This window comes from Mandrillus leucophaeus, unplaced genomic scaffold (assembly GCF_000951045.1).
Source record: "Mandrillus leucophaeus isolate KB7577 unplaced genomic scaffold, Mleu.le_1.0 Scaffold572, whole genome shotgun sequence".
In the NCBI taxonomy this organism is placed as follows: domain Eukaryota; kingdom Metazoa; phylum Chordata; class Mammalia; order Primates; family Cercopithecidae; genus Mandrillus; species Mandrillus leucophaeus.
The window spans coordinates 1,192,896-1,214,822 of record NW_012106164.1 but is presented as its reverse complement, the minus strand read 5'-3'; the positions used below and the strand labels follow the sequence as shown (position 1 = coordinate 1,214,822).

Here is a 21,927-nt window from a genome sequence, read left to right as displayed (position 1 = left end):
CCCTCCTGCGTAACTATGGCTTAATGAGTGGTAATAACTATTTGCTAGAGACGATAGTTGCCACTATTATTAATAAGGCTACTACCATTAAAAGTGACATTTCTGGTGATGTTATTCGCACCTGTTTGGCATTTTCCCACTTTATCAATCACTTTCACCTCCATGTTGTCCAATAGCACATTGAGATCCATCAAGATTATTATCCCCATTATTGGGGCTGGGGTTGAGGCCCTGGGACCTGCCCAGGGTCACCCAGTGACCAGAGTTGGGTCTAGCATTCAATTCTGACCTCCTCCTGCCTTGCAAGAGCAGGCAGCTACCTTTTCCTGAGGACTTTGTCACTTCATCTTCTAGAATATCTAGGAGGTACGGACTCTTCTATCCCCATTTATAGATGACAAAACTGAGGCCCAGTGAGTTGAAGTAACATGCCTAAAATGGCACAGTTAGTAAGGGACTGAACTGGCATGTGAGCCCAGGTTCTCCAGTGCTACAGCCTGCTTTTTTCAGGAATCTATGCCTTGATATAGAGACTTGGCTCCCGAAATTTCCCAGTGGTGCATTGCATGCCTTCTGAGCTCTGAGATCACTCTATAAAATGGCCCATTCTCACCCAGTCTTTGTGTTCTCCACCATCCAGGAGTCAGATCTGCCTTTTATGGGGCCAAGCCCAGGTCCACACCCTGCTTGCTCTGCTGACGAACGTTCAGCCTGGGACCCAGCCCCTCACAACAGCCCCTCCGCAGCAGCTGTCGGAGGGTCTGCCGGGTGATAGCGGCTGGGTTCCCACCCCTGGAAGCCATGGGGAGAGGGAAATGGGAACATCAAGAGTTCATTCTGAGGCCCCAAATGGGGCTGGGCCTCTCCCTGGTATTCAGAGGAGGGACGAGGCTGGCTCTGCCTTGCAAAAGGAGCACACCCAGTCCGAGAATCGCTGCAGGAGCTGGGAGGCTCCTGGAGCTGGCAGAGGGTCCTGGCTGGCCGCTGGATGAAGTTGCCGCTTGAGGTCTCTTAAGCTGGGCCTGGAATTGGGGTGGGGGCGGGGGAGACATTAGGCAAGGTGTGGCTTGCTTCCCATCTTCTCCTGCGTTCCCTCCCTTCCCGCCCTCTGCCCTCTTCAGTTCGTGTGCTCCTTGATCATTCAACAGATTCCTGAGTGCCTGTCGTGCACCTGTGCCAGGCCAGGTGCTGAGAATTCCAAGAACTAAACTGGCCCTGGTTCCTCGCCTTCTCACCCTGCCTCTCTTGCTCCTCTTGTCTGTTCATCAAAACTGAGATGGCTGTGCATGTGCCTGTGGCTGGGCCTTGCTCCCCTCTCATGCCACCCCACCCACTTCTCTGCCTCTGCCTCTCCCCCTCCTTCTCTCCTTCTTGATCCTCTCCCACTCTGCCCCCTCTGCCTGCCAAGCTCACCCCAGGCCTGTGTTCTCAGTTCTTCCTCCTCCTCCTCTTTTCCCTGGGGGAAAATATTCAGGAAAATATTGGGTGTCAGGGTGGAGGCGAGGGACAGAACTTGGGTCACCAGATTCGCCTTTGTGATGGGGAAGAGAAAGGTAGACGAGGATTTGAGGAGACCTTTTGTCATACATGTCATTGTAGATGATGCAGTGGCTCACACCTGTAATCCCAGCACTTTGGGAGGCTGAGGCAGGAGGATCACTTGAGTCTAGGAGTTTGAGATCAGGCTGGGCAACATAGTGAGACCCTGTCTCCACGAAAATGAGAAAATTAGCTGGGCATGGTGGTGCATGCCTGCAGTCCTAGCTCCTCAGGAGGCTGAGGCGGGGGGATCACTCGAGCCCCGGAGCTCAAGGGTGCACTGCACTCCAGCCCAGGCCACAGAGCGAGATCCTCTCTCAATAAATACATAAATGAATGAATGAATGAATGGCATCGTATCTTCTCATTATTGATTTTGAGGAAAAGGAGAAGAAAATATTATGCAGGGAGCCTTCTCCCCACTCCCCAGACTCCTAGGAAAGGTTGAGGCCCATCCCTCTATAGCCCAGGGCATTGGCTGTGTCTGAGGCTGTGGCTCGCCTGCTGCTTTCCCCAATGAGCCACGTGCTCAGTCCTGCCATGTGGAGGCTGCTGGGGCCCTGGCAGTTTCTGAACATGCCTGTCTGAGGGCTGCAGGCCTTCAAGCTTTGCCCCACACTCCCAGCCCCACCATGTTGCTCTCACTTCCTAAAAAGGGGCTTCTCCAAACTCCTTCTCCTCTTCCCAGGGTCCTCCAGGATCTCGAGGCCCACCAGGCATGAGGGGAGCAAAGGGACGTCGGGTAAGTCAAGCCCAGCTCTTGGGGGCTGATGCCGGTGGGAGAGGGCACACTTGGAACAGGGCCACCTGCCAGAGACTGCCTGGTCTCTGCCCCCAGCCCAGCTCTGGGATCTGTGACCTTTGCAGCACGAGGCAAGGTTCCAGGCTCACCCTGGACCTGGCTCTGCGGGTGGGACCCCACCCCTCTTTCCAACTCATGTCTGAGCCTTGCTATCCACCAGGCACAGTCGGGCTCTCTGGTACCAGCTCTTTGTTCATTCATGTATTCAACCAGCACTTATTTAGCGCCTACTGTGTGTCCGCCTACTGTGGCGGACACTTGGAGGCTCTGCAGGTATTGTGGTGAACAGGACAGACATGACTCCTGCCTGCCCTTGTGAGTCAGTCAACAAGTGAATCAAACCACTTGGCAGACACAGGTGATAAAATACAGGTCATCAGCACATGGACCGATGAAGTACCAGCAGCCTGGAAGCCCAGAGGAGGACCCTACCTGGGCAGGGTACTAAGGAAGGACTTTAGGAGAGGGCAGTGCTTGAGCTGATGCCAGCTTCCCAGCAGGGAACTGGCAGGGGAAAGCCCGAAGGTGATACAGGAGGTGGATGTTTAGGGATCCTCAGGGTCAACAGAGGGACGAGGGAGAGGGATGGGGCCGGGACTTAGCAGGCACCAAGCGAGGCAGGGCCTCAAAAGCCACAGCTATATTCCAAGGGCAGTGGGAGGCTGCAGGGGGTTTTAAACAGGGCTGTCCTGAGCACCGTCGCTCGGAGTAATGGCCAGCACTTACTCTATGCCAGACACTGTCTGTCACGCACATTAACTCATTTAATCCTCAACCCTACCCTGTCATGTAGGTGCTATTCTCATTCCCATTGTATTCTTATTTTATTTATTATGATTTTATTATTGGATTACTTAACCTTTCTCCCAGAAAGCCTTTGATTCCTGGGATAAACTAGGTGCTATGTGATTCAGCCCAAGCTCTGAACACCTCCAAGCCTCCACTCCACTCCCAGAGAGGCACAGAGAGGTTGAGTCACTTACCTCAAGTTGCACAGCTAAAAAGTAGCAGAGCTGGGATTTGAACCCAGGGAATCTGGCTCATTTGCATACTGAATTCAGCCTTATTTTTAATCACACAGGGAGGGTTGACAGGATGGTCTGCCACCAATAGGTATACAGGCGTGGGGCCATGCAGCCTTACTGTAAAGAGAAAGTGAGATGATGCAGGTAGTGCCGGCAGCCCAGGCCTGATATCCAAGCTCCATATGGGTGATCTGTGATTATTGTTCTCCTCTTGGCTGGATTTCAAGTGGTTTTACAATTTCCCCCAAACCAGATGGCCTGAGCAGCCGGCCTGGAAGAGGGAAGATTAAAAGGCATTCCTCTGGCCCGGCAGGGTCCCTCCGGTGCCCATGTCCTTTGGGTCTCTTCAAACAGGCCCTGGCCCAAGGGCAGCCGGGCTCCATCCAGATCCTCTGTACCTCCCCTCCTGCCCCAGGAAGCTGGATTCCCTAGAGGGTGAGCTGCATGGGCCCAAGCCCCCTGCCCTGCCTCAGGTGCGAGGCTCAGATCCCCTCAACTCACTGGGCTCCGAAATCCAGGCTTCCAACCATGTCAAAGTCTCCCAGCCGGGAGGGGAGCATCAGGAACATGAGTCCCTCTCCCCACTGGGTTTGTCAGGAATGCACAACCTATGAGATAGGCCCCCTGGGTCTCCTGCCGAACAGACTGCCCTTCGCCACCTCCTAGATGGGGTGACTGAGGGTGGGGAACCTACAGAGGCACCTACCGTGCCTGTGAAACAGCTTGACTCTGGGCAAGTCCTGATCAGCTCCTGGTTTGCCCTGTGCCCTTAGCAAGGCCTTGTGGCTCTCTGTGCCTCAGTTTCCCCATATGTGCCAAGGGGGATGGGCCTGGAGGTCTGCAAGGCGTTGCCTGCTTTCCTGCGCCCCCCCCCCCACCGCCCACCGGAGGAAGAATGAGCACTGAGGGTTCATGGCCAGAGGCAAGGGAGGCTCTCGTCCTCTGTTGTTGGTGAGGATGCTGACTAGAACCTGGGCCCACCAGCCCCAGTGAAAAGAATGAGGACTCTGGGGTCAGATGGGCCTACGGCAAGTCTCAGCACCCCCGGTTCCCAGCTGTGGAACCCCAGGCCGGTTTCTTAACCTCTCAGAGCATTTCTCCCACCTGCTCAGGTGAGAGACTTTAATTCCTCCTTCTGAGGGGGTCGTCAGGACCCCAAGATTGCAGTGCCTCGGGCCAACCCTTTTCCTGCCTGTGGGTGTTAGAGCTTAGCTAATCTTGCCTGAATCCAGGCTCTTCCTCTTGGATCTTGGACCTTGGGCCATTGATTTCCCCTCCCTGAGCCTTCGCTTCTCCCTCCGTAAAATGGGTGAGCAACAGAACGAAGCTGGTGGGCTGGCTGCGGGGATTCAGTCACTTCCTGAGCACCTTGAACCTGCTGCAGGGCAGCAGCACGTGATGGTGTGTGCTCCTTCCCGCTTGTTCATTGGCCCCTTTTTCACAAGAGCTGTGGTTGGCCAGATTTTCTGCCCCAGGCAGGAGTTCCTCCCCACCAAGCCTGACCCCAGGCCTGGCTGGAGGGCAGCCCCCAACCTGCCTACAGACATCTTCCTCAGGAGCAGATACAGGAGAGCAGACACATGGCTCTGATAGAAACCCAGTCTTCTCTCCAGCAGGCGGGGCGGGAGTGGGCCTGCCCGGGTTCATTTAGGGAAGTAGGCGGCAGGACTGGGGAATTTGCAGGATGAACTGTTGAGTGGCCCAGAGCAAGGGTTAGAGTGTATGGCTGCTCTCGTCCCTCTCCCTGCCCTGTGGAGTTGGGGAGACAGGGCGACTGGTGACCCCACTACTGCTTCCTCCTCTTTCTTAAGCCAGGCCAGCTTCTCCCGGGCTCCCTGGTGCTCTGCTGGGTTAGTGAGTTCTCTCAGATAAGAGGGATTTTAGACACTGTCTTCTCCAACACCACGCCCCAGTGTGCAGCCTTCCTGGCAGGCTCCTCTGGGCCCTGACTTGTATACTCCCGGTGACAGGGAGCTCATTCCCTTTCTGAAAAACAGTGACAGGTAGTGGTGAAAAAAATGGATGTCCTGCTGACTTGATCTCAAATTCTGGCCCCTCACTTCCTAGCTGTGTGACCATAGGCAAGTTCACCACCATCCTGAGCCTGTTTCTTTCCTTGTAAAAGGAGGATAGCAGCTTTCACTGCTCCTGCGGGGGCTGCTCTGCTCTATTATTTTTTAATGACTTAACCTTTCTCCCTGAAAGCCTTTGATTCCTGGGATAAATAGGGTGCTATGGGATTCAGGCCAAGCCCTCAACACCTCTGAGCCTCCACTCCCCTCCCAGAGCTATCCCTTTCCAGGGAGGTGTATGTCTCAGTGAGAGACAGAGCCCAGAGTCAGAGATCATCCCTCAGGAGGGCTCAGTTATCTGCCATCAGCTCAGCCCCTGTCCCGGCTCCCATGACCTGACACGGCCCCACCCCATGTGGCTCCAGCTCCGCCAGGCCTGTGCCCATGGATCACGGGTGTTAAGTCTAATAACATGGTGTGACAGTGTCCATGTGAGCCTGAGACTGAGGCCTGGAGAGGAGGTGGGGCTTTTCTGGGTCACACAGCAAACCAGCAACAGGCTAGGGCTAGCACCTGAGCCCAGTAATGGCCACTAGAGATGGCTTGTTTAGGAGTTCATCAAACCTCAGCTTGAATCTGTGAAAACTCTCAACTGGTTTTGCACAGCATAGCGTGAACTGCCTGAGGAAGGGACTGAGCCCAGATTCCCCAAGCCACTCCTATGTCCCTGCCTCTGGGGAGCCTGCCGCCTCCTCTGGCAGAGCCTGGCAGGGATGGAACTAGCCATTCTTAAGCACTTTCTGCATGCCAGGCACTGAGCTGCCTGTGGGCATTGCCTCCTGTCTTGAGGGAGAGATTTCTTGTGCCCATTTCAGAAAAAAGAAACTGAGTCTCAGGGAGGAGCAGTCACTTGTCCCCAGACACATTTTCTGAGCAGCCCAATGCTTAGGGCTGGACCCCACAATGGGCCCCAGGCCCTGGGCTTGGGGATGCTGAGAACAGCATCTCCTAGCTGAGCCCTGGCCTTGCCCAGTGACTCCCTGTTCCAGGATTATTTGATCGGTGGGGTGCTCTTTAAGGCTGCAGTGTGGGATTGAAGCATAGGGAGCTCCAGGAGGCAGCTGAGAAGAGGAATTTTCACTTTGTTGGTCCAATTATTCATTGAATTTTTTTTTTTTTTTTTTTTTGAGATGGAGTCTCACTGTGTTGCCCAGGCTGGAATGCAGTGGCACAATCTCGGCTCTCTGCAACCTCCGCCTCCTGGGTTCAAGCGATTCTCCTACCTCAGCCTCCCAAGTAGCTGGGACTACAGGCACACACCACCACACCCAGCTAATTTTTGTATTTTTAGTAGAGATGGGGTTTCACCATGTTGGTCAGGCTGGTCTCGAACTCCTGACCTCATGATCCGCCCGCCTCGGCCTCCCAAAGTGCTAGGATTACAGGCGTGAGCCACTGTATCTGGCCTTCCTTGTTCTATTTTGAAATGATTTTTCTTCATTTAGTTTTCTCATTCCCCATCCTCCCCCACCTAGACACTTCTCCAGTTCCTTTTATCTAGGGGATTATTGCGGTCTGGTCCCCTGGGCTCCTGGGCCAGGATGGGCCGGCCTCCTCCACAGGACACTCCTGTCCTCCCAACACAGACCGCTTGAGACCCCCTAGAGAACACAGCCCGCTCTGTTTTCCACGGGTCTTTTCCAGGAGACCCCAGCCCATCTGCGTCTCTGTGGGAGCGCCCCTGGAGGGACACACATGGGGCAGTGGGTGGAGCCCACATGGGGGATGAGAGCAGCTAATGTGTTAGGGACCTTAACTAAGTCACTTCCCTTGGCTGGGCCTCAGTATTCCCATCCGTGCAGTGGGGTAGGGGGTGGACTCCACCTGCCCCTGGGGTCTCCCAGCAATCAGGGACCAAGACTCCTGTGTCAGAGTTCAGGCCTGAGCCCAGGGCTCCGGGGAGCCGCAGCCTGACTCCCACCCCTTCGTGCACAGTCTTGCCCTGTGCCTGCCCCTGCCTCATGGCAGGTCTTCCTCTGTGAACGGGGCTGCATTCGTTGTACATATGGCCAGAGACAGGGCTGCTCCACGCATCTGGGAAGGACATGCAGGTTCTTCCCAGGTCCTGCTCTGTCAGTTTCCCCCAAGGGCTGTGACTCACATACCTGTTTCTGCCCCGTGTGTGCTCTGGGAAGGGCACGTGGCAGCAGGGTCTGAAGAGGTGGCTGTGTGGACGTGGCCACGTGTAACTCAATTGCGGCCCTCAGTCTCCATGTCTGTGAAATGGATTGGCTGGGTGACCCCCAGGGTCTCTCTGAACAGGGCTATTAGTGCCCCAGCCCCCTTTTGGAAACGTCAGCCTCTAGCTGAGTCTACTCATGCTGCGGCCTCTGCAGAGCTGTTTCGAAGGTGCCGCGCGAGGGTGACCACCTCAGTGGGGAGTGTGTGGGAAGTGGGAGGAGGAGGGGGCCAGGGCTTGTGCAGGGGATGGCCCCAGGCTCAGAGCAGCCCCGCCCTCCTGGTTCTCGGCCCGAGGGAGACCCCTGCTGTCCGGTGTGCTAGTCCCTTTTTCCTATTCCAGGGCCCCCGAGGACCGGATGGACCAGCTGGGGAGCAAGGGTCCAGGGGCCTGAAGGTACCGACCCCCAGGGCCTGCCCTTCCTCACTCCTCCAACACTGGGGCAGGAATCATGAACAAGGCTCACATCTCCTCAGAACAACGCCCCTTAGGGACAATGAAGGGAGCCCCATGGAGGCTGCAGGGCTCTTTCTGAGAGGTCAGCCCTTCCACTCCTCCTGACCCCCCACTGCAAGCCCAATGAAGAGAAAGCCAGAAAAGGAGGAGGGAGATCATAACATGTCCTCGGACCCCTTCCCCAGACCCCAAACCTCACCAGGCCCCTGACAGTCGAGACTGCTTCTGGCAGCCCCATCCCTAGGAAGGGGTCGTTGGTTCTCCACCTGGAGCAGCTGGTGGCGGTGGCGAGCCACTCTCCTTGTCAGGCCTTAGTTTTCCCATCTGCGCCGTAGAGAGGGGGCCAGACTCCGTGGCCTCAAACGGGTTCCTTTTATCTCCCATGTGGAGGGCTCCCTTTTTGGGGAACGGTCCTCCCAAGCACCCTCTCCCACCTTCACATGCTCTGCTTCCTACAGGGCCCTCCAGGACCCCAGGGCAGACCGGGCCGGCCTGGACAGCAGGTATGTCAGGCCAAGGCCAAGCAGGCCAGCCGCAGGCCCCCTCCCTGCTCCCTGCTTTGTGATCTGAGCCTGTAATGACCCCCACATGTGCTTCCAGGGTGTGGCTGGTGAGCGAGGCCACTTGGGCTCGCGAGGCTTTCCCGTAAGTAGCACCAGTTCTTGAAATTCTCTACATGGGGCTTTTGGTAGGGTGGGGGCAGGGGTGCGGATAATAACCACTTTTACCAAGTTCCTATCCTTCTGTGGAAACCCTGAAGGTTCTGGTTGCCCACCCGCCCTGCACTGAAGCCCCTCCAGCACATCCCCTCTTCTCTGGGTCTCAGCCTTCCCATCTGTCACCCGGTGGGGGAGGACAGGACCCAAATACACTAGGATGGCTTGCTTGAAGTCAAGGCAGGGCAGGGAAGGCCATGGAGGGCCTAAGGTCACCTTTGCCTTGTCTCTGCAGGGCATCCCGGGTCCCTCAGGCCCACCAGGCACCAAGGGCCTCCCAGGAGAACCGGTAAGAACCTTTCCTTCCCTCTTCCGCCTCTTTGCCGCTGGCACCTGGGGATGTGGGCCAGGTGCTCAGATAAGGGGAAGAGTTGCAAAGGGACCATGCCTGGCCTCTAAGCCCCCGGTGGGCCAGGCCTTGGGGTTGGTGGCGAGCGCTAAGCCAGGAGTTCTGGGTTTGAGGCTCAGCTCACTTGGCCTCCAGCCTGTTTTCTTGCCAGGAAAATGGGGGTGATTGTCTCTGCCTTGCCATTCTGTTGTGAAGATGAAATGCGAAAATGTATAGGGAGTGATTGGCACAGTGGAAGGCAGAAGGACGGAGGGTGGGAGGGAAGATAAGAGTAAACCAACAAGCTGACTGGGAACCACAGAGTCCAGCATGGCTGGAGTGGAAAGTGGGACCTCGGAAAGGGCCGGAGGAGGCAGCAGGCGCCAGGCGCCCAAGGCCACGGGGAGAGTATGCTTTTTGCCCCAAGGGCAACAGGGAGCCATGGAAGGGCTTGAGGCAGAAAGGCTGATCAACTTGCTTTCCAGAAGATGTCCCTGGAAGGACAGGTGTAGGGGGACAGTCCGGGAGCCCCATGAGGAGGCTAGAGAGTGGTGCTACAGGAGATGGTAGGGAGGGGACAGAATCTCCAGGGCACTAGGAGGATGACTCCTGCACAGGGCAGGGGAGGACAGGAGGCTCGCATCCTCGAGGCCACTGCTGCCTTCCCACATCCTGAGGCCCAAGGAATCACCCTTTTGAACGGTGGGTTGGCTGGGGGTGGGGGTTTCCAGACATGGATCCAAGGTGGAAGAACATTCCAGGCAGGGTCAACGGATGAGCAGGACTGAGAGCTAGGAGGTTTCTGATCAGGGACAGCCCCTGGGCTTTAGGTGGGTGAATAGGAGAGTGTGCAGCTGTGTTGGAGGGAGTATGACACATACCAGTGGTGAAGAGGGGGCTGCAGACACCAGGACCTTCGGTGTGGCTGGGGCGGACTAGGGGTGTGCTTCAGAGTTCACAGTTCTGGGGGTCTGCTCCCTCACTCACCTCTCCAGATCCCAAAGAGGGCCCAGGCTGGCTTCTCCCAACTGTCTGTGTGTCTGTCTGTCTTCCAGGGCCCTCAGGGACCCCAGGGGCCAGTTGGGCCTCCAGGAGAGATGGGACCCAAGGTGAGTGTGAGAGACCCTTATTCGTCCCATGATGCTGCTGGGGATGTATCAGCCCTTCCCTTCCCTCCTCCCCAGGAGCGTCTTTGCCATTCCCTGTCCTGGCCCAGGGAGTTGATCATGTACCATGTAGTTCAGAGAAGGGTGGACGCCCTGGCAGAGAGGCGTCCATCCTGGTAGGATCTACCACCAGGTAGATCCATCCTGGTGGCATAGGTTGAGGAGCTGGGCTCCTAGTCCAGGGGCATTGTATGGGATGCAGAGGTACCAGAACCCTTGTGGGGGCTGGCATTGCCTCTTTGGGCATCACTGGAAACATGGATGCTTTCCAACTTTGACCTTCCTGGGACTTTGCCCCAGCAGAGGTTTGACTGTCGATCCAGCCCCCAAGGGTCATGTAGCAAGAAACTTGGAAGGAGCCTCAGACACCCCTGCCTTATCCGGAGGGAAAAACCAAGCCCCAGGGTTTATGCAAGGGCTGCAGCCATGCCCATGGTGATAACTCAGGGCTGCTTCCCACCCGCCTCATGCTGGCTCAGCTGTAGAGAGAAGGGTTAGAATCACTTGGCCCTAAACACAGCATCCAATGGTTTCCTCCCCCGTCTTTATGTGAATCATTTTCTTCCCTCTGCTTGCCAAGGGCCTCCTAGTGTGGTAAACCACACTCGTGGGTTGGGAGAAGGCTCTAGAAGCCTCTGGGTAGTCCCAAAGCTCAGCCAGCCTGGGTCCACCCCCAGCCCCCTAGTTCCAGCTCCAGGCTCCAAGAAGCTACAGGCTGCTCCCACCTCTGCATCTCTTGTGCTGTGTGACCCTGGGTGTGTCTCTTGCCCTCTCTGAGCCTCAGTTACCCCCTTGCTTACAACCAGGGGGCAGCTCTTGCTCTAGGAGGGACCAATGGCATTTTCTTGCAGGGGCCGCCGGGTGCAGTGGGAGAACCGGGCCTTCCTGGGGAAGCCGGGATGAAGGTGAGGTGGGATGAAAGAAGAGAAAAATGACTTGTTGAAACCAGCTCCCAGCTGGCGGCCACATCCTCTTCATGGAAGAGAAATGGGCCTTTCTTGTGGCTGGGATAATGGGTTCTCTGTGCTCCTGGCTGGGGAGTGGGGCCTGGTCAGGGCCAGAGTGGAGTGTGGAGCCCCCACCAGTGTCCCCTGCCAGCCAGTGTTTTTTCAGGCACCTGCCCCTGCCTCCATGCTGGGGTGGCTGTACCTCCTGGCCTCGTGCGATACCATCTGCATCTCAGTGCCAGTGCCTCTCATTACCTGCTAAGAAACAGGTGCCTATTGATACCTGGGCTCTGGGAGAACCCCCTCCCCATTCTGCTGCTGTTCTAAGAGGACGCTGTTCCCCTCGGAGGCCCCAGAGCTGAGGAGCGATGCTGGCTAGCCCATGGACATTGTTGAGGCAGGACCCAGGGGAGCCCGCAGAGGGGCTGTAAGACTTGAGTCCAGCCACCCGCTTCTGTGCCTAAGTCTCCCTGTCATTCAAAGAGGGGGTTGGACCAGGCCTGGGGCTGTCAGACTTGGCTTAGTCCCAAAATCCTTTGCTCAGACTCCAGTGAAGAAAACCACCCCACATGGAAAACTGATAGAAGTGGAATTGTTTCCACCGGAGCAGGGCTGGAGGCTCAGAGCTCTGCCCTCCTTCTGTGTCCCTAGACACCAGCAGGGAATATAGCTTGAAAATTCTCCAATAAGAAAGACCCTTTTAGGGCCTTTACGCAGGGGGCAGGTGACTTTTATTCCTGCTCATTTAGGGCTTCCTCCTCGTTTGGGTTTCTCTGCAAGTCTCAAGGAAGAGTAAAATCACATAGTTGCCATTGCTGCATCCAAGCCTCCTGGAGCCAGACTGCCCAGCTTCAGATCCTGAATCTGTCACTGACTAGTCTTGTGAGAGCTTGGGCTCCTTACTGAACTCCCCCAATGCCTCTGATGCTTCACCTCTAAAAGAATACTTTTCCTTGCAGGATTGTCTTGAAAGTCAAATATGTTAATATAAAAACTGACGTCCTCAGCCTGGGCAATGTAGCGAGACCCCATCTCAACAAAAAATTTAAAAATCTGCCGGGCATGGTGGCGCATGCTTGTGGTCCCAGCTACTTGAGAGAGGCTAAGGTGGGAGGATCACTTGAGCCTGGGAGATCAAGGCTGCAGTGAGCTGTGATTATTACCTCACTGCACTCCAGCCTGGGTGACAGAACGAGACCCTTGTTTCAAAAAAAAGTCCTTAGAACAGTACAGAACAGTACAGTTAGTTATTAATAGGATGATGGTGGTGGTGTTGGTGGTAATGATCCTCCTGTCCTGGCATGGGAGAAGAAGCCCCTGGACAAGGTTACTTGAAACAGGAGCTCTGGTTGGTGCTTTACGATTTCTCTGTGGTCCCTGGGAAGAAGGACCTTCCCCATCTCCTCCTCCCACACCCCAAGTCAGAGCAGGTGGAAACAGGAAGGGGTGGTGAGGGCTGGGGCTGGCCCTACCCACCCCCATGAACTTTTGTTCGGCTTCTCCTAGGGTGACCTTGGACCCCTGGGCACCCCTGGGGAGCAGGGCCTCATTGGGCAACGGGTAAGTTGAAGCGATTTATTCTTCCTGAAAGCCCCCAGGGTGTGTGGGCACAGCAGGGGAAGAGACTGGCTTTTCTCAATCTCCCTAAGCCTCAGTTTCCTCAGTTACAGAAATAGACCATGAACCTCTATAGCCTCGCCTAGTCTGTCTTGGTAGGCCAGCATTTCCACAGTGTAGAGAAAGGCATTTTATAGTCAAAATGCATTTTGTGGCCTATAGTCCCAGCTCGGGAGGCTGAGGCAGGAGAATCGCTTGAACCTGGGAGTTAGAGCTTGTGGTGAGCCAAGATAGTGCCTGGGTGACAGAGGAAGACTCCATCTCAAAAAAAGAAAAAAGAAAAAGAAAAAAAAAAGAGAAAGAAGGATCCTGAGGTTTTCGAGGCTCGGTAGGAAAGAGAATGATGAGCATGCATCCTATACCCACTGTGTATCAGGCACTTTTCTCGAGGCACAAGGAGTACAGCAGTGAGTAACGGAGACCTGTCTCTGGAGCTTGCATTCCAGCGGGTTGATAAGTGATACCTGCCATGGGTACAAGAGGATCACAGACCACCCACCCAGCTGGCACATGGTTGCCATCCTGCGTCTGACAACTCGTGAGGCCCTTTCCAGCTCAGACTCTGAACAGCGATGAATTCTAAAAGCAGAGAGACACCCACACTTAATTTGATGGCCATTTCAAGAACTGTTGTCCAGGGGCGTCTCTGGAGCTGGAAGGGCCAGCCTGGTTGAGGGTCAGCCAGGGACTCAGTGTTCTTGCTGTCATTCCCGAGCTTGCTGGGAAGAAGAGTTGAAAGACAGGCCTCCCTTTCCTCATCTGAGAAGTGGGATTCCACCAAGGAGTTCCAGGAAGGCTTGCTTCGGCTCCAGTAATAGTATCTCACAGGGCTGCCAGGTGTGGGGCGCTCACACCGCGCCTTACAGCAACCCTTGAAGAAGGTGGTGTCAGCCGCATTTTTCAGATGAAAAAACAGACGCCCATGAGAGCTAAGTAGTTTGCTTGTGGTCAAACAGCTAGTGAATGGGAAGCCGAGAAGTAGCATTGATGTCTGGCTGATGTCAAAGCCTGTCTTTAACTATAAGGCCACTCCGCAGCCCCGCCAACCAGCCTAGAGGTGAGGTCCAGGACAAATCCATGACAGGCACCTTCTAAATTCGTGACCTCATGTAGCCCCCACCCCACACCACCCTGCAGAGGGAGCTGTCGGTAGCTTGGGGGTCTGTTTCCCCTTTCTGGAGAGCCGAGGGTGGTCACCTCAACCTTCCTGTTCATTTGCTAACTCAGCCCCTGTGTGCCAGGGCCCCCAGGGTCCCACTGCCTGGAGATCCGTGGGTCAGGGCACTGCCCCAGGGAGGAGGAAGAAAGGAAAAGCACACCGGGGTCTCCTCCCCAGTAACATCTCCTCCCCTTTCTCCTCACCCTTTCCAGGGAGAGCCAGGCCTCGAGGGTGACAGTGGCCCCATGGGACCTGATGGGCTGAAGGTAAGTGCCCTTTTAGGGCAGGGCCTGGGGACCCTGGCAGGGCATTGCTTTCCCATCCAAGACCTAAGTCTCCTCCCAGAAGCACTGTGTTCCCGTGGAGATCTGCGATGAGACCTCCAGCTCCCATTGACAGCAGGGTGGGGAAGGGTCAGCAGTGTCCAGCGGCCACCTCCCACCCTGCCCTCTGCACTACCTGCTCAGGTGGGACCAGGACCATCACCACCTTGCAGTCTTTCCTGCTACCCTTCTTAAAATATCAGCTTCTCTTGGCTAAGGGTGATTCCTGAGCACCGGCACTACGCCAGGCCCAGAGCCAGGGTCTTTGGTGTCTGTGATCTTCCAAATAACCTAGAAGGTCAGGAAAATAGTAATTACCACCAATGACTTACGAGTCACAATTTAGGGAGGATTAGTCACACGCATACCAGGTACAACACCAAGCCCTGTACCAGCTGGATCCATAGGGCAATGGGAGTTCTGTCTTTAGATGAGGAAACTGAGACTCAGAGCGGTGAAGCAACTTGCCCAAGGACACACCACTAGCAACTGGCACATCCAGGACTCAAATCTGGGCCTGTTTGACCCAAATCTGCTCGCTCTGTTGTACCATGTACCCATTCTAAAGGTGAAAAGGCTGAGGCTCAGAGGAAGGCAGAGATATATTCAGGACCTATGGCTGTGAGTGAGGATCCAAAATTCAAACCCACAGCTCACAGGTGCCAAAGCCTGCTGGCCCACCTCGACCCTGCGTCTCCCTGAGAGCCTCCTGTCAGCCACAAGTGTCAGGACTCTGAAGAGGCACCTTGGCTCACCTGAACTGCGGGTGGGCAGGTGGGCACCGCCCTCTGACTCTCCACACCCATCTCCAGCCAGGCCAGTCCCTGGCCTCCGTCTCAGGTCCCGCTCTGACCCCACACATAGGCTTTTCCCGAGGCTGGCCGGTCACCCTGCGCAAGTCAGCTCCCCAGCCCAGGGTCCTGAGGGCCATGTTGGGGTATCCCCTCTCACCCACCTACTCTCCAGGTGACCTTGGAGAAGCAGACCCCTTCTCTGAACCTCAGTTTCCCCATCCACAGGCCTCCGCCCACCCTCATTACGCCCTCCCCACAGTCTCCCAGGGTGCCTTGGTGACCAGCCCCTGCTGACTCCTCACGTTTTCTTGCAAGAGCGAGAGCGCCCCCTGTCTGTCATCCGCCTGCCTCCTCACCCCCAGCCCTGCTGCATCCTAGGGTACAGCTGAGTCCTAAGACCCGGAGCATTTGACAGCCCCTCCACACCCTTTGCCAGCGCCTGCTACACTGCGTGGTGATGCTGATGAAGGTCATGGCTAAAATGCTTTGGGCGCTTGCCACGTGCCCAGTGCCACTGACCCGAAGGGTGTTATGTGAATTAACCCATTTGATAATTAATCTTCCCAGCAACTCTCCCAAGCTTGATACAGTACCATCCCCACTGGACGGATGAGGAAACCGAGGCACGAAGCAGCAGCCTCCTCACTCCACTCTGGGCGGCCACCTTTCTTCTTGGAATGTCCACCGAGGTGGGCGGGAGGGGGTCTTCCAACCTCGGTGCCTCGTGCAGTCTTCTGCCTCCACCTTGCATGGCTTTCTGGGCCTGGCTTCGTCCTCTTTCCCTCCCTTCAAAGCCAATTCTACCTGAGTCCTTGTGCTCAAATGCACGGCGTCTTCCCCGAGCTTTACATGAATCCCAGGAGAGACCCATTTTCTTAAGGTGTTTGTCCAGGAATCACCCCCGTGGTGAAAACTGCGTGTTGAATACGCACAGCACTTTATAGTTTATAGAGTGCTTTTACACCCGTTAGCTCTTTGCCGATGTCCAGCTGACGGTGGTGATGGTAGCGGTGACCAATAATAATTAGCTTTGATCCAGCATTCACGTGCCAGACACGCTGCTAAGCTATTTACGTGGTTTATCTCTTTCAATCCTTGCAGTAATCCTTTGATCCTGATATTACAAACGAGGAAACTTGCCCAGGGTCACACCACTATTCAGTAGCAGTAGCAAGATTTGAACTTAGGCAGCATAACCCCAGGGATGAGGGAGGCATCGTCCCCTGAGCAGAAAATCTTGGAATTAGAAGGAGCCAGAACCCCAGGTTCACACAGCACTGACTTACCGGGTGGTATCAGGGAGTCTCCACCTCTCTGCACCTCAGTTTTCCCATCTGTAACTGGAGAGGGTTAAGGAAGGTGACTTGCAAGGCTCTTCTGAGCACTGACAGATGTCTGAGGATTTGGGGCATCTACAGGAACCCCAGAGCCTGTTCTGCATGTGATTCACAAGGACGTCCACTCCAGGGGTCCAGTTAACCCCTGGAGGGTGGTCTTAGGCAGAGCCCAGGTGAGGCCCTTTGCTGAAAACCCAACCAGCCTCCTGGAACAGGCTGTCTGCCTCTGAGAGTTAGGAGAACAGGTGGCCAGGACGACAAGCCAGAAATGGAATCCCAGAGCCAGGGGAGTCTGCAGGAGAGTTATCCGGGCCAGCCCCCTGTCTTCATGCCAGGCTGTGCTTAGAAGCTGAGGCTCTCAGTGGGAAGGGATCTAGGTACAACTCTGTGCCCAGATCTGCTCTGCACTGGCCCACGCCTCAGCTCGGAGTCTCCTGCCTTTATCTGTGCCATCTCTGGACCGCACTGTTGCAAAATCTGCCCAACTGAGATAGAAACTGCCCCAGCAACTCCCTCATACCCGCCTCCTGCCCTGGAGCCCGGGCCCCAGCAGGCCCAGCTTGCAGCAATGAGCAATCATGAGTCTCGCTCTCGAGCCTCTCTTCTGGGCGGGGCCCAACCCCAGGCTTCAGCTTCATGCCCTCTGCTTCCTGTGCTGTCTCTCCTCTGGATGCATACCAGTTTATCAGTGTCCCTCGTAAAGCTTGGCACTGGGGGACAGAACTGGTAAAGACTCACTATGCTTTTCCAAGCCTGCTCTTCTCGCCCATCCTTCCTCGTACCTGTGACTTCATGTCCTCTCCCATGGGTCTCCCTGAACAAGTCACAGCTAAGCCAGTGCAGACTGACCACAGGCCCCAGGCCTGCCAGCCCCGATGGAGACCACCTTCTGATGGACGCCGCCTCTTGGCAGCCATGCCCATGCTGCACTCCACACCTCCTCTGCTCAAGGTTGATGAGGGTGACGGCCCATGCCCCATCCTAGAATCCTGCATGCCCCATCCTGGAACCACACCTGCCCCCAATCTCTCTCGGAGTACGCAAAGATTACCGTGATGAGATAAGGCAAGCTTAGAGTGACACTGATTGCTTCAAAACCATAAAAAACCCATGCCGGCCTGGTGCAGTGGCTCACACCTGTAATCCCAGCACTTTGGAAGGCGGAAGTAGGTGGATCAGCTGAGGTCGGGAGTTCGAGACCAGCCTAGCCAACATGGTGAAACCCTGACTCTACTAAAAATACAAAAATTAGCCAGGCGTGGTGGCATGTGCCTGTAGTCCCAGCTAGTCAGGAGGTGGGGACAGGAGAATCACTTGAACCTGGGAGGTGGAGGCCACTGCACTCCAGCCTGGGTGACAGAATGAGATCCATCTAAAAAAAAAAAAACAAAAAAAAAACCCATGCCAAGTGTTGCCTTTCCAAGGAAATAACCCTGGGTGCCCCAAAGGCCCAAAGCCCCAAGAAGACCTTGGTTACAGCCCTGTCGCTGTAAAGAGGGCACCTCAGGATCCTGCTTCAAAGTCCAGCTCCACTGCTAGCCAGTTGTGGGCCTCTGGGCCAGATGGCTTGATTTAGCTCTACCTCAGTTTCCTCATCTGTAAAATGGGACTAAAAGCGGACCAGCCTTGGAAAGCTTTTGTGGGGATTAAGTCAGTTAATAAATGTTAAAGGACTCAGACTATGGTCCTGACATGGTTAGTGCCATATAAATGTTAGCTCCATCCATTCCCCAGAGAAAGTATTCTGCAGCCCATAAGAATGATCACCATGGAGAGCCCAGAGCAGCGGGAGGGCACGTTCACCATAGAGCAAGGCAGTAACTATAATAAACAAAGATGGAGACCGGCAGTCCAGTGGGATTGTGCCTTTAGAGCTTAGTTTACTGGAACCAATGCATTGCCTTGGGACAGTTGCTTCACTGCCCTGAGTCAGGTGCATACCATCCAAACTGTTACCTACCATTTATTATTATTATTATTCACTGTTTTTGTGTCATCAAGGATTGAAAATGCAGCTCAGAAAAATGGAAAGAGTGGTTCTGAGAGGGAGAATTGGGTAAATTTTCTTGCTTGATGAAAATTTCTTTGAGCTAGGCGCAGTGGCTCCCACCTGTAATCCCAGCACTTTGGGAAGCTGAGGTGGGAGGATTGCTTCAGCCCAGCAGTTGGAGACCCACCTGGGCAACCGTCTCCAACTCCTGGGCTCAAGCTCTCTTGTAGCAAGAGCTCATTTCTGCAAAAGAAAAAAAATTTAATTAGCTGGGCATGGTGGCATGTGCCTGTAGTCCCAGCTACTTGGGAGGCTGAGGCAGGAGGATTGCTTGAGCCCAGGAGGTAGAGGCTGCAGTGAGCTATGATTGCACCTCTGTACAATCTCTCTCTGGGAGAGAGACTGAGACTCTGTTTAAAAAAAAAAAAAAAAATCTGCTTCATAAGACTCTTGTTCTCCCAATGTGTCTAAGTTGGGGACAAATTGCCCTTGTCTCCTGTGAACTCCGTGGGGTGGGTGCAGTCAGGACCTGGGCTTATCTCTGAGTCACTCTGCCCTTCCCGGCCCAGGCCCAGACAGGGACACGTGGGAACCTCTAAGTCTGGGATGCGTCCTGTGCAAGCTTCAGGCTACACTGAGCTCGGCAGCCGAGTCACAGCACCCTGCCTGTTTGGCAGCGGAGGGACCTGTCGGGAATCTAGGGGCCAGTTGGCTGTGGATGTCTGAATGGAGCCCTGCAGTTTGGGGCCTCTGATGCATTTGGCAACTAACTTATTCTCTGTCTCTCTCCCCTCCTCATGCCCTGCCACCCAGGGGGACAGGGGAGACCCAGGGCCTGATGGAGAACATGGCGAGAAAGGCCAGGAAGGGCTGATGGGTGAGGACGGGCCCCCCGGCCCCCCTGGCGTCACTGGTGTCCGGGTGAGTGTGCAGGCTGCTTGCAGCGCCTGGGGCTCTGGGGTACCCGGAACGCTCATGCCTGTGCAGGCAGCTGGGCGGGAGGTCTTTTGGTAGTGCCACTGAAGGATCTTCTGCTGTGGTCCTTTCTCCACCCGGTGGTTTACCAGAGAACCAGTCTGACCATGTCCCTTCCCTGCTTAACGTTCCATGGCTCTGCAGAACATCTGTGACTCATCCTACCGGCTCCCCTGCCCTGTGCAAACCTGGCCCCTGCCGACCTCATCTCGTCCATCCCCCATATCCAGACACACTGAACTTTTTTCAGTTCCTTGGACAAGCTGTGGCCCTTACCCCTGGGCCTTTGTCCGTGCTCTGTCTAGGACACTCTCCTTTCCTCACTCCCCTGTCACCTGCTTTAGTCCTATTTGGCCTTTAGGTATCACCATAGACATCACCTCCTCCAAAAAGCCATCCCTGCCCCCAGGCTGGGCCATGAGCCCTCAGGGACATGCATAACCTTCAGTGTATGTCTTGGTTCCATGAAGACCAAGACCTTTTCTGGCCTTCATTTACGTCTTTAACAGTGCCTTGGCCAGTGGCTCACGCCTGTCGTCTGAGCACTTTGGGAGGCCAAGGCAGACGGATCACTTGAGGTCAGGAGTTGGAGACCAGCCTGGCCAACATGGTAAAACCCCGTCTGTACTAAAAGTGTAAAAATTAGTCAGGCATGGTGGCGCATATATAGTCTCAGTTACTCAGGAGACTGAGGCAGGAGAATCACTTGAACCTGGGAGGCGGGGGTTGCAATGAGCCGAGATTATGCCACTGTCTCCAGCCTTGGCAACAGAACGAGACTCTGTCACAAAAAAAAAAAAAAAAAAAACCCAGACCTGACACATAAGAGGTGACCAAAGTCTGTTTGTTGATTAAGAAGACAGAGCAGCTCTGCTCTTCTACCCTAACAGAAATGTACTTAGTCCGCAAACACTCACGAGCATCTTCCCTGGGCCAGGTGCTCCGAGACTAAAGGTGTATAGACAGGTTTCAACGTGTATAGACAAGTTGCTTTCCTGAAGGTTCCCTCTTTGATGCTGATGGCAACCCCTGAGGATTGGGAAAATCTGAGAGGTAAAGGAAACTTCCCAGGCTCACACAGTGACAAATGGCAAAGCTGGAATTTGAACTTAGGCCTGCGTGACTCTACACATACTGCCCCTGGGCTCTGGCAGAGTTGGAATCCAGGGCTTGGCTGTGGGTCTGTGAGGATGAGGCTGGAGGCAGGTGGAAGGTTGATTTCTGAGTGTCGCAAATACTGGACTGATGACTCGGAACTTGACTTGGTAGTGGGGGCGCGGTGGTAGGCTTGTACAGTTGAGCAGGGTTTGTGTGACCCAGGAGTGCCGGGTCAGTTCAGTCGAACTGCTTGGGACCCGTGGATTAGGTGGCCTTGCAGACAAAATGCCCAAATGCATAAGCCTGCTGGCGTCTACCTTGAGCCAACCAGGTGGTGAGAACTCACACCTCTGCTGCTATCCCAGTCTCCCTGGGGTGTCCATTTCGCACTTCATTCCTCAAGCGGAGAGATCGATGTTACCTAGGCAAAGCAGCCCAGTTCGATTCAGGCCTGCTCTTGACACTGTTTTTCCCCCCTGAAGTGTTTACATGACTAACCTAGGACAGATCCAAGTTAGCCTGCAACAAACTATGGTTGTGGGAAAATATTTGTTTCCTAAAAATAGCACTGAATTGCCAATCCCCCTAAACAGCTGCAACAGAATGAACTCACCAAACTAGAGAAGAATACGAGGGCGCTGAGTCAGCCAGGAGGCTTTCCCCAGGCTTGACTCAGCGGCGGGGAAGTGGGCCAAGGGGAATTTAGCAGGAGGGGCCCTGGCCCAGATTCTGCATTAGGAACTTGGTCTGCGACCTTTCACCCACCCCTTGCCCTCTCTGGTTTTGCCCTTGGAGGATTTGGAAGGAATGTGTGCTAAGATCACTTTGAGCTCCAGCGTTCCAGGCACCCTTTTTTAGTGAGTGTTGAGTATCATGGCTGTGGAATGGGCAGGAACACATGGCAGAAAAAGTCGTGGAACCAGAGTCCTGAGGTTGAACTTGAGTTTCTGGCTGGCTCAAGCAACCCATTCTCTGTGTGACTTTGGGCAAATCACTGCCCCTCTCTGAGCCTTGGTTTTCTTATCTATAAAGAATAAGTAAAACTCAGGATAGGAAAGCATGTTATAAAATGCACCAGAAATATAAAAGATTGTCTTTATAAATTTAGAGGACAGAGTGACTAGAGGCTGGTGGTGGCTGGTGGTGATGGTGAGTGGATGGTGTGGGTGGGGGCAGCAGCAATGGCAGTGGTGGTAATGATGATAATAATGATGGTGATGGTGGTAGTACTAATGATGGTGTTGGTGGTGGTGATGATGAAGATGATGGCGGTGATGATGGTGGTAGTAGTGACTGTGATGAGGTGGTGATGGTGATGGTGGTGCTGGTGCTGGTGGCGATGGTGATAGTAGGGGTGGGAGGGGAGTGGAGGTGAGGGTGATGGAGGTGGTGGTAGTGATGATG

General features: G+C 54.8%; 1 protein-coding gene across 1 annotated transcript in view; it reads left to right on the top strand.

Annotated features, from left to right (window-relative positions):
* Positions 1-21,927, top strand: part of COL27A1 (collagen, type XXVII, alpha 1) — a 173,099-nt gene that overhangs the window by 114,914 nt on the left and 36,258 nt on the right. The window contains exons 28-37 of the mRNA XM_011998515.1: positions 2,228-2,281; positions 7,960-8,013; positions 8,532-8,576; positions 8,674-8,718; positions 9,025-9,078; positions 10,173-10,226; positions 11,135-11,188; positions 12,737-12,790; positions 14,219-14,272; positions 19,264-19,371. Of these exons, the coding sequence (XP_011853905.1) occupies positions 2,228-2,281; positions 7,960-8,013; positions 8,532-8,576; positions 8,674-8,718; positions 9,025-9,078; positions 10,173-10,226; positions 11,135-11,188; positions 12,737-12,790; positions 14,219-14,272; positions 19,264-19,371 (576 nt within the window). The remainder of the gene's footprint in view (positions 1-2,227; positions 2,282-7,959; positions 8,014-8,531; positions 8,577-8,673; positions 8,719-9,024; positions 9,079-10,172; positions 10,227-11,134; positions 11,189-12,736; positions 12,791-14,218; positions 14,273-19,263; positions 19,372-21,927) is intronic.